This window comes from Oryza glaberrima, chromosome 6, assembly GCF_000147395.1.
Source record: "Oryza glaberrima chromosome 6, OglaRS2, whole genome shotgun sequence".
In the NCBI taxonomy this organism is placed as follows: Eukaryota; Viridiplantae; Streptophyta; class Magnoliopsida; order Poales; family Poaceae; genus Oryza; species Oryza glaberrima.
In genome coordinates, this window is record NC_068331.1 from 20,527,905 (window position 1) to 20,540,155 (window position 12,251).

At 44.8% G+C, this 12,251-nt stretch overlaps 1 protein-coding gene across 2 annotated transcripts; it reads left to right on the forward strand.

The window, feature by feature from the left end:
• Positions 1–475: 475 nt before the first annotated feature.
• Positions 476–5,512, forward strand: LOC127776619 (receptor-like protein kinase 5). 2 transcript variants are annotated; one of them, XR_008018201.1, is made up of 3 exons: positions 476–3,190; positions 3,361–3,986; positions 4,127–5,512. XR_008018201.1 is itself a non-coding variant. In XM_052303097.1 (2 exons), exons 1-2 carry the CDS (start codon positions 532–534, stop codon positions 3,828–3,830), a joined length of 3,129 nt encoding a protein of 1,042 aa, XP_052159057.1. In that variant the 5' UTR covers positions 476–531; the 3' UTR covers positions 3,831–4,095. The 2 variants fall into 2 exon arrangements, 1 of the variants encoding a protein (XP_052159057.1); XM_052303097.1 differs by lacking the exon at positions 4,127–5,512 and having other exon boundaries at positions 3,361–4,095.
• The last annotated feature ends 6,739 nt before the right edge of the window (positions 5,513–12,251 follow it).

Below are 12,251 nucleotides of genomic sequence, written 5' to 3' on the forward strand. Positions count from 1 at the left end.
AAACTAATTTCATAACTCACCTGGAAACCGCGAGATGAATCTTTTGAGCCTAATTAATCCGTCATTAGTAAATGTGGGTTATTGTAGCACTTATGACTAATCATGGTTTAAAAGATTCGTCTCGCGAATTCCCCATTAACTGTGCAATTTGTTTTTTAATTTATCTATATTTAATACTCTATGCATGCAACCTAAAGATCTGATCTAAAGATCTGATGTTATGTTTTTAGGAAAATGTTTTTTTTAACTAAACAGGGCCTAATTCACCGGCTAACCTTAAACCTCGTCATCAGTGAACAGTCACAGAAGTTTTGGGAATCCACTCCAGTGGCAAAATTAATCTAACACCCTGGCATCGACCGCCACTCACATATGTCCGTGGGGCCCACACCAAAGACCGTTGACTTGACTAGTCCACTCCTCTTTCACACGTATTTCAGCCCGAGCCACCCGTGTACTCCACTCATCACTCCCCACCCCCAACCTCAGCTCGCCGCTCGCGAGGAAACCGGCTCCGCGACGAAAAGAATAATGTCGAACACCTATCTCCCCCTCCTCCCTGCTCTCGTCGCCGGCGTCCTCCTCCTCGCCGCCGGATGCGCCGCCGCCGCCGGCGACCGCGACACGCTCGTTGCCATCAGGAAAGGGTGGGGGAACCCGCGGCACCTCGCGTCGTGGGACCCCGCCTCGGCGGCGGCGGCGGACCACTGCAGCTGGGAAGGCGTGACCTGCTCTAATGCCACCACCGGCGGCGGCGGCGGCGCCGGCGTGGTGACGGAGCTGTCCCTGCACGACATGAACCTCACCGGGACGGTGCCCGCGGCGGTGTGTGACCTCGCGAGCCTGACGCGGCTCGACCTCTCCAACAACCAGCTCACCGGCGCGTTCCCCGCCGCGGCGCTGTCCCGGTGCGCCCGCCTCCGGTTCCTCGACCTCGCCAACAACGCCCTCGACGGCGCCCTCCCGCAACACGTCGGCAGGCTGTCCCCGGCGATGGAGCACCTCAACCTGTCGTCGAATCGGCTCTCCGGCGCCGTGCCCCCCGAGGTGGCGGCGCTCCCGGCGCTCCGGTCGCTGCTCCTCGATACCAACCGGTTCACGGGGGCGTACCCAGCGGCGGAGATTGCCAACCTCACCGCCCTCGAGCGCCTCACGCTGGCCGACAACGCGTTCGCGCCGGCGCCCGTGCCGCCCGCGTTCGCCAAGCTGACCAAGCTCACCTACCTCTGGATGTCCAAGATGAACATCACCGGCGAGATTCCGGAGGCGTTCTCCAGCCTCACGGAGCTGACGCTGCTCGACATGTCGGGGAACAAGCTCACCGGCGCGATTCCGGCGTGGGTGTTCAGGCACCAGAAGCTCGAGAGGCTCTACCTGTACGAGAACTCCCTCTCCGGCGAGCTGCCGCGCAACGTCACGACGGCGAACCTGGTCGAGATCGACCTGTCGTCGAACCAGCTCGGGGGCGAGATATCGGAGGACTTCGGCAACCTCAAGAACCTCAGCTTGCTGTTCCTCTACTTCAACAAGGTCACCGGCGCCATCCCGGCGAGCATCGGGCGGCTCCCCAATCTCACCGACCTCCGGCTGTTCGGCAACGAGCTCTCCGGCGAGCTCCCGCCGGAGCTCGGGAAGAACTCGCCGCTCGCCAACTTCGAGGTCTCCAACAACAACCTCTCCGGCGCGCTCCCGGAGACGCTCTGCGCCAACGGGAAGCTGTTCGACATTGTCGTCTTCAACAACAGCTTCTCCGGCGAGCTCCCGGCGAACCTCGGCGACTGCGTGCTGCTGAACAACCTCATGCTCTACAACAACCGCTTCACCGGCGACTTCCCGGAGAAGATTTGGTCGTTCCAGAAGCTGACCACGGTGATGATCCAGAACAACGGCTTCACCGGAGCTCTGCCCGCCGAGATATCCACCAACATCTCCCGCATCGAGATGGGGAACAACATGTTCTCCGGCTCTATCCCGACCTCGGCGACCAAGCTCACCGTGTTCCGGGCGGAGAACAACCTGCTCGCCGGCGAGCTCCCGGCCGACATGAGCAATCTCACCGACCTCACCGATTTTTCAGTGCCGGGCAACCGAATATCTGGCTCCATACCCGCGTCGATCAGGCTGCTGGTGAAGCTCAACTCGCTCAACTTGAGCAGCAACCGGATCTCCGGCGTGATACCGCCGGCGAGCTTCGGGACGCTCCCGGCGCTGACCATCCTCGATCTGTCCGGCAACGAGCTCACCGGCGACATACCTGCCGATTTGGGGTACCTCAACTTCAACTCGCTCAACGTGTCGTCGAACCGGCTCACCGGCGAGGTGCCGCTCACGCTCCAGGGCGCGGCGTACGATCGCAGCTTCCTCGGCAACAGTCTCTGCGCCAGGCCGGGCTCCGGCACGAACCTCCCAACCTGCCCCGGTGGAGGCGGCGGCGGAGGCGGCCACGACGAGCTCTCCAAGGGCCTGATCGTCCTCTTCTCGATGCTCGCCGGCATTGTCCTCGTCGGCAGCGCCGGCATCGCGTGGCTGCTCCTCCGGCGGCGGAAGGACAGCCAGGACGTCACCGACTGGAAGATGACGCAGTTCACCCCGCTGGACTTCTCCGAGTCCGACGTGCTCGGCAACATCCGGGAGGAGAACGTCATCGGCAGCGGCGGGTCGGGCAAGGTGTACCGCATCCACCTCGCCTCCCGTGGCGGCGGCGGCGCCACCGCCACCGCCGGCAGGATGGTGGCCGTGAAGAAGATCTGGAACGCGAGGAAGCTGGACGCGAAGCTGGACAAGGAGTTCGAGGCGGAGGTGACGGTGCTCGGCAACATCCGGCACAACAACATCGTCAAGCTGCTGTGCTGCATCTCCAGCCAGGACGCCAAGCTGCTGGTGTACGAGTACATGGAGAACGGCAGCCTCGACCGGTGGCTGCACCACCGCGACCGCGACGGCGCGCCGGCGCCGCTGGACTGGCCGACGAGGCTGGCCATCGCCGTCGACGCCGCCAGGGGGCTCAGCTACATGCACCACGACTGCGCGCAGGCGATCGTGCACCGCGACGTCAAGTCCAGCAACATCCTGCTCGACCCGGAGTTCCAGGCCAAGATCGCCGACTTTGGCCTTGCCCGGATGCTCGTCAAGTCAGGCGAGCCGGAGTCCGTGTCGGCCATCGGCGGCACGTTTGGGTACATGGCGCCAGGTGAGAAATCTCATATTCATTCCCAATTCAAGATGCCATTGCAGTTCTTGTTCCCAATTGGAACGTAACCAAGAACCTCAATTCAGTCCCCAATCAAGATGCCATTTCAGTTGTTCATTCATAAACAGAATGACTAATCGGAGGAAAAAAAAATTTCAAACATTTTGCAGAGTATGGGTACAGCAAGAGGGTGAATGAGAAGGTGGACGTCTACAGCTTCGGCGTCGTGTTGCTGGAGCTGACGACCGGCAAGGTCGCGAACGACGCCGCAGCCGACTTCTGCCTGGCCGAGTGGGCGTGGCGGCGGTACCAGAAAGGCCCTCCGTTCGATGACGTCATCGACGCCGACATCCGGGAGCAGGCCAGTCTGCCGGACATCATGTCGGTGTTCACGCTCGGCGTGATCTGCACGGGGGAGAACCCGCCGGCGAGGCCGTCCATGAAGGAGGTCCTGCACCACCTCATCCGGTGCGACCGGATGTCGGCTCAGGGACCCGAGGCGTGCCAGCTGGACTATGTCGACGGCGCCGCTCCGCTGCTGGAGGCGAAGAAGGGGAGCCGGCGGAGGAGCTCGGAGTCTGGCAGGTGGGACGACGACGACAACGACGACAGCGGCAATTTCGTGGTGCACGTTGTTTAGGGGGCAATCCCGGTGTGCACTAGCACTGTAGAGCGAGTACATAGGTAGAGGAGCTCATCCATGATCCATGGTGGAGCTTTTGCAGAGGAGTTTTTCTCTGATGACATGGCAGCTCAGAAAACATGAGCCCTTCAGATCTCAGATTGCAGCAGTAAGGTAAATATCTGTCCTGCAATCTGTATGTAACATAATCAAGATGTTTGACATGTAATCTTGTCACTGTATCATAAGACGATCTTGGATCTTTTTCGATCCTTGTAATATATTCTAACAGCTACAGTTATCTCTTCTTGCAGGGATTGTTTGGTTTGCTGCCACAGTTTCCTTCAACTGAGCCTCCAACGTGGCGTGCAATAGCACCAAGTTGAGAAGTTTTGATAAGGAGCACATCACCAAGTAGTGCTCAAGGACCAAACAGGTCACAGGTAAATTATCATCTCCAAGCTAAACACTGTCAGGCAGAATGCAATAGTGGATTCACATCCAACATTCCAAGTTGCATTTCTGAAACTCTGAAACTTGTGGGCACATTTGGATGTTCTGAAGAAAACCGGAGAAAGTTTCGTCAGTCTTTGGAATGGACTGCATAAAATGGGCGGCTGGACTCTAGTGCTGCTGCTGCTACTGCACGCCCGCATGATGAAGCGAACTTGGTGTGGTTCGTTGCTACTGAATGTGACATATGGTGTGAAGGTTTTTTTCAAAGTGGGGGCAGGTTGGTCTGCAGAAACGAACAAATCCATTGGATGGAATCAACTGAACATTCTGAAGAAAACAGTGTGCAAGACAAGAGCATGACTCGTGTGCACTGCAGATCGTCAACATGCTTTGGATCTATCTCATGTGCAGCCATACTGGCATCCATTCGGTGGCCAACCTTGATAACAAAACGGTGGCCTGAATGCAATGCTGTACAGTTTTCTGAATGATTACTTACTGTCCCATTTGCATACTACGGTACAAGGCTGTCAACCTGAGAAATGTCGGTAGTGAAGAAGTAAAGATGATTTTTCCAGGAGCAGATCAAGCTTTGTACATCTCACAAATATGTCTGCTAGTACCACAACTGAACATCAATCTTCTAGAAATTTTCCATTTGGCAAAGCGTTTCTTCACTGAAAATGAAAAGATCTCAGAAACATGAGTTTTATCCTCGTAGCTGATGTTAGTACATGGCAGAAGTACCGTATATGGTCTGCAGTACTGCCAGTGCTCACCTTGTTTTTAGCTAGCATTATCACCTTGTAATGATCAGTTGAAAAGCTCTCATCTGCTGACTCAGGATGACAAAAAAAAAACATGAGTGCCGTGCAATCAATCGACTGATGTAAATGGTGACATGCAATCTCTGAAGTAGTATTGAATGGAAAGCAACAGCATGATACGCTGTAGGTGAATGCAACCTGTAAAATAGAAAGCACAGAAATTTGCGACACTAGCATAGAAGTTGATCATGTTGCTTGGCTATATACACAAGCTCAGAGTGAAACAGGAAGGCTGGGGTGGGATCGAATTCAGAAGAACCTTGTGTGGAGAAAAATTGATTATCTGGAGTAATATAAGGTACAAATGGGATGCCATTGAGCTCAAAGAAAATTGTAAACACTAGTTAGCGTGCACGTGCAAGACACGTCATGAGCTAAATATAAATTAAGTTTAATATACTACAAGTGATTATTGTGGAATATCATAAGATTTTCAACTTTCCAAGTCACTTACATAATACACAACAATTAATCAAATATCTTTTATCATATATGCAATTTACATGTAAAGTTTCCTTTACAATAAGTCTAATTCAACTGATATTAAGCTCAAAAGTTAGAGAGAGAGAGAGAGATAAAGAGGTTACACCACTGCAAGCCAAATTTCATGAGTGTATAATAATAGATGAGTACACCTAAACACATGAGTGCTGTTACTACATATGCAGGCCTAGAAATCTAATTGACTTCCGTGTTGGCACATTTATTTGATGGACACCAAAAAATTGAATAAGATATGGACATGTTATGCATAGAAGCCTTCCTAATTTTCCTTTTCTGCAAATAATCGTGTATGCTGTTCTACATGAGTATGCTCTTTCCTTGCATTTTCCTTCTGTTTGGTCTTCGTCACTTGTTACTTCTAGCAGTACAGAAGACAGGCTTAGCAATTTCCTTTGTATTAATTCTTTACTTGGTGCTTAGCAATCTCTTGCGCTCTAAAACAAAATTCGTGGACATCACAGTTCAACGAAAGATCCTGAACAAACGCAGAAGAAAAAGAATTTAGATAGGTTGTGACTAAAACAGCAAAATCTTGTAGAGAATCACATTAATATCTGAAATAATCAAAACATCAAATTTTATAGGACCGCAGTAAAATTCAATCAACCTTCTGGTGATTGAATTCAGTCTTGACACTAGAACAGGATTGCTATAGCCTGTCATGGATGACTCTCATCTCTAACAGGTCTAGATTATAGCCCGTCACGGATAAGTATAAAAAAAATATTTTTTTTTGTGTGCCTCGTCTTTGATCTCACTCATGTGTCTTGCCAGCCGGTCACCCATCCTGAAATTGCCCTAGACCAAGCACACTTAACCTCATAGTAGTTCTTTGGAGATTGGCTTCCGAGAAAGAAATTGTAATTTGTTGGTACTAATATTCTATTAATTCTATTAAGCCCTGGCCAGAATGTCACACCCTAGCATCCCCTATTCATATGCATTCATTCACATAACACAACCACATTCATATAACATCCATTTTGATCAATAATTCACCAGCAAATCTGAGTTAATTGGATCAAATATATATTTAGCAAGTATTATCATAAGGAGGAGGCAAATCAGCCTTTTAGGAAAAAAGGAATTTCGAATTGAATTTTGTGATACTTAATGAACACATATGAAAAGGCTACCAAAAACAAAGTTGTAGAACTCATTGAGATCTACCATTTTTATTTTGGTCATTTCTCCATCCGGGTTCGATTGAACTATATAAAGTTTGAATTTTAAAATATAGGAAATTCAAATATTTTTTCGGTAGTAAATGATTTTAAATGGAAAAATTGTCAACAACAAAATTATATAACTCATCAAGATCTATAACTTTGACTTTGTTCTTTTTTTCGATATAACATTTTTTGAATAGTTTGAATTTGAATTTATAAATATGACAACTTCAAACAACATTTTCAAATATTAAATGATTTCAGCTGAAAAAGTCATCAACAACAAAGTTGTACAACTCATCAATATCTATAACTTTTATTTTGTTCATTTTTCTATACAACATTTTTTTTGAACGGTTTGAATTTGAATTTGAAAATATGACAACTTCAAACAACATTTTCACATACTAAATGATTTCAACTGAAAAAGTCATCAACAACAAAGTTGTATAACTCATCAAGATCTATAACTTTTATTTTGGTCATTTCTTCATTCGACAAAGTGATTGTAATATTGTTCACAAAATTCACATCTCTCTCATCTGGTTTTATAAACTATACACAGATATGTAAATTTTGCGATCAATGTTACTAACACTTTGTCGGATGAAGAAATGACAAACATAAAAGTTATAGATCTTGGTGAGTTATACAACTTTGTTGTTGATGACTTTTTTAGTTGAAATCATTTAGTATTTGAAAATGTTGTTTGAAGTTGTCATATTTTCAAATTCAAATTCAAATTGTTCAAAAAATGTAATATAGAAAAATGACTAAAATAAAAGTTATAGATCTTGATGAATTATACAACTTTGTTGTTGATTACTTTTTTAGTTCAAAACATTTAGTATTTGAAAATGTTGTTTTGAAGTTATCATATTTTCAAATTCAAATTCAAACTGTTCAAAAAAAAGTTATATAGAAAAATAACCAAAATGAAAGTTGTAAATCTGGTTAAGTTATACAACTTTGTTGTTGATATTTTTTTTCATTTGAAATCATTTAATATTTAAAAATGTTGTTTGAAGTTATCATATTTTCAAATTTAAATTCAAATTGTTAAAAAAAGTTATATAGAAAAATGACCAAAATAAAAGTTGTAAATCTTTGTAAGTTATACAACTTTGTTGTTGATAATTTTTTTCATTTGAAATCATTTAATATTTAAAAATGTTGTTTGAAGTTATCATATTTTCAAATTTAAATTCAAATTGTTAAAAAAAGTTATATAGAAAAATGACCAAAATAAAATTTGTAAATCTTTGTAAGTTATACAACTTTGTTGTTGACAATTTTTGTATTTGAAATCATTTACTACCCGAAAAATTATTTCGAATAATAAAATAAATTATTATACTGCATTTAATTATTTTGTTACAGGTCAACTCACAAATATAAACATTTCATATGACAAATGGAAAAAAATACTAAGTCATCTCAATCGGGCATTAGTATAGAACCCATCACGGATGAGTCATCTGTGACAGGCCTAGTTGTTACCGATTGAGATATGGTCGCACAGACATGTTAGATGGGCATAAAATTCAGGCCCGTCACGGATGACACCTTTCAGTGGCGGGCCGTAGTTTAGGCCCGATCGAGTTAACATTACATATCTCAATCGGGCCCCAAGTCGGCGGCCGTCACGTCATCTGTGAATTTTTCCCAAATCTTCACTAGGCCTATTCAGCGCATGAAGTTCCAATAGTGCATGGCCTGCACTGTTATTGCCCTAAGAGAGTGAAACTGGCTGAAATACTCTCACAAAACGACGTGGGAGGTGGAGTTGTGTTTTCACTGCTGTAACAGCCCTCCCTCCAGAACCGCGTAGCCAGCCCATCCGACAGGCAGGCCCACTTACACGTATCACTCCACTTACACTTTCGTCCTCGCTTCGTGTAAAAGGGTTAACCCGGGAGTGGTATGGTTGGAGGGAAGAGCCCATCCGGGTGAGCCCACTTACACGTATCACTCCAATTACACTTTTGTCCTCGCTTCGTGTAAAAGGGTTAACTTGGAAGTGGTATGGTTGGAGGACCCGACGTCCACATCGGTCCAACTTATCCATGTAGTCATATAGGCATATAGGCAAATGTCCACGAACACACCCCCCTTAGCGCACATCTGTACGTCCAGTGCATGCACCACATGCCCGCACGCTGATCGGTATGCGCAACCGCGAGGGTCGGCTCTAATACCATTTGTAACGGACCTCCCTCCAGAACTGCATAGTCAGCCCACCCGACGGGTGGGCCCACTTACATATATCACTCCATTTACACTTCGTTCTCACTTCGTGTAAAAGAATTAACCCAGAAGTGGTATGGTTGGAGGGAAGAGGCCTTATAAGTTGGCTCTACTCTTGCTAAACTAGCAATGTGGTACTAAACAAGCATACATAGCTCACATAGACCACACATGCCTCATTCTAATTGGGCCAAGATGTCACAGCTGCTCCACAACTTCACTTTAGACCTAGCTTTTGAAGTGAAATTTAGGACATGCTAATAAAAAAGGAGGGGGCTAATGAAATGATCGATTCAAGACCAATTCATATATTAGGTTATTCCTTATCGACCAAGTATATTATATACTACATATTAAGCGTTTTATACATAAGTAATAAATTTATGGTTAAGTTTTAAAGTGCTTATCGGATTGGCTACTTCCTTTTTATTCGTGAGCATGTTTGTCAAATTGCTAAATGGTGCATATTTTCGAGTTTAGAATATTTGATAATTAATCAATCTATATAAAGTTTCATATGATTCATTTTCGATATAAAAGTTTTTTAAATCAAATAAATCCATCTTCAAGTATATAATATTTAATACTTGATTAATCTTACACTAATGACCTACATGATTTGATGTGCCCTAGACAAGCTCAACCAATGAGCTAGATAGAACGAAGCCTAAGTAGAAGATAAAGGACATCGACATGGTATAAAAATATATTTGATCTTTCATTTTCTAATAATATATGAATAGAGAAAACACATGACACATGAAAATACATTCAACATAATTTTAGTAATGTCATTTTGAGATGCATCATCCCTAGTCATGCTTAGAACCATGCAAACTAGCCTACAATTAGACATAATAAGGATAGTAATCGGGTTTTAACCGATCTTACCTAATATGCATGTGTTTACTACATGTTTCACGTATATTCGCTACTTATTTAGATAGATCGTTTTATACAAGCATATCAAGCTTTAGTTAGTATCGGCTAGATTCCTACATCTTCATGCCTGATTTTTGTTTGATATGTTTATATGGATCGATCTATTTTTGTAGGTTTGTACTAGAGTATTAGCTAGTACGTTATCTTTCCTATTGTAAACACTGTCACATCTGCTACTTTCAGAATATTGTCTTAAACCAATCTATTAAACTTGATAGACAATATTACAACCGATTAGGCGTGTTTAGGGTTTATTATTCTTTGATATATCCAGTCCATAACCGATTTGTTCTAACTCCATTGGCCGAGATCACCAACGATACACTATCGGCCTATCAGCCGATCGGCTATCGGTCGACTAATTCTACTTTTATTCCTTCTTATTGATTGTAGGATCAAATCAGCTGGCACGCCCTTGACATACTCGAGCCTAGCCTTGGACCCGCACTGGAGTTAAGCAGATCTCCTAGGCTATCGTGTTTTCACATCAACACACTTTTGGCATGTCCGATGGGACCGAGTTTCATTATTCAACCATGTCGTCACCTTCAGTAACTGACATTGTTAAAGACAACGTCATACCCGCCAAGGTTGAAGATATGTTTGAAGAACAAAAGGCAAAGATAGAGCAGGTGATCTTACCTAATATACATGTTTCTTTATTTGTTTCATGTATATTTGCCACTTATATAGACAGATCACCCTATATAGTTATATCAAGTTAGATCGGTATCGGCTGGGCTATCTAAACTACTAACCGATCACAGTTCAATATATTTATATAGATTGATCTGCTTGTATAAGTCTGTCCTAGAGTATTAGCTAGTCCTGTACATTAGCTTTCTTGCTCTAAATATTGTTGCATCGGCTATTTTCATAATATTGTCTTAAACCTCTTTATTAATCCTAATAGACAGGATTACTGCTGATCAGTCATATTGAGGGTTTTACATTCTTTGATCTGTTCAGTCCATAGCCGATTTGGTCTAACTCCATCAGCTGAGACCACAAACGATCTGCTATCGGCCGATCGGCTATCGGCTGACTGATTCTATTTGTTGTTTCCTTGCTGGTTGCAGGATCAAACCAGCTGGCACGCCCTTAGCACACTCGAGGCAAGCCTTGGACTTGCACTGGAGTTAAGCAGATCTCCCAGACCGGCCATGTTTTCATAGTAACAGCTGTGTCGGCGAGACGGGAGGGAGAGGGCGAGAGGGAGCGCCGCCGCCGGTGGGGAGAGGTTAGGGGAGGGGAGGGGGAGAGGCGCCACCGGTGGGGGAGGTGGCCGGTGGTGGGAATGAATATAAGGTTAGGGTTTTTTTTTTGGCACCGGGGTTCTAATTGATTCAGAACTGATCTAAGCCGTCTATCAAAACGAACGGCTTAGATCGATCGAGCATCGGGCCGACCTCCATCGTCGGACTACAGCATTGCTGGGCCATGCGCTGGCCAGCGGTCCAACATGTTTATGGTTAGATTTTCGATTACGGCCCAAACGGCAAGTGAGAGGAGGAGTAGAGGGAGGTCAATTAGACTTTGGTTGCTTCCTGGGCCGAACACTTGCTTGTGGCATGAGGAAAGAGGGTCGGCTCTGTTGCGGGCTGAAGAAGAAAATGGGTTGAAAATGGCCCGTAGAGAAAGGAGGATTTTTATTTAAATAAATACTGAAATGATGTTTGCATTATGAAAAATTAGCAATTAAGCTCTAGAAATTTAAGAAAAATTCAAAGAGTGTAATTAATATGGAGAATTTAATAAAAGTTAAATCCAACCATGTTATTTTATTTCTCACACTTACTTTACTTGTAAATTAATTTAATTATATACCTTCCTACTTAAAAAAATACCCTAATATTCCGGAATGTTTTTATTTCAATTAATTAGATAATGTAAATCTTTCTCCACCTTTCCTCAATTTCTTGCGTCTTTTCTTCTCGTTGCAACGCACCGTCGTCCTTCTTAATAAGCTTTTTAACTGAATAATTGCTTTAGTTGGACTCTGCCACGTGGGACTAAATAACAATATTCATGGACTAAACCTCATCGGGATTGGACTTTGAGTTCAAAGTAAAGATGGCAGACTTTGAGTCCATCCACTCGCGAAAGCTAGAGTCCAGAGTATCTCAGCTATGATCGGACCCTTAGAAGGCATGGCTCGAAGTAAAAATTAACTTGTATTTTTATTATTTTGAATTTGATAGTACAATCATTTGGAAGCTTGAGAAAAAGTTGAAAACATAATCATCATATATATTGCCCTCGTTGATGACCTAGTATACAAAGTATAAATCTGG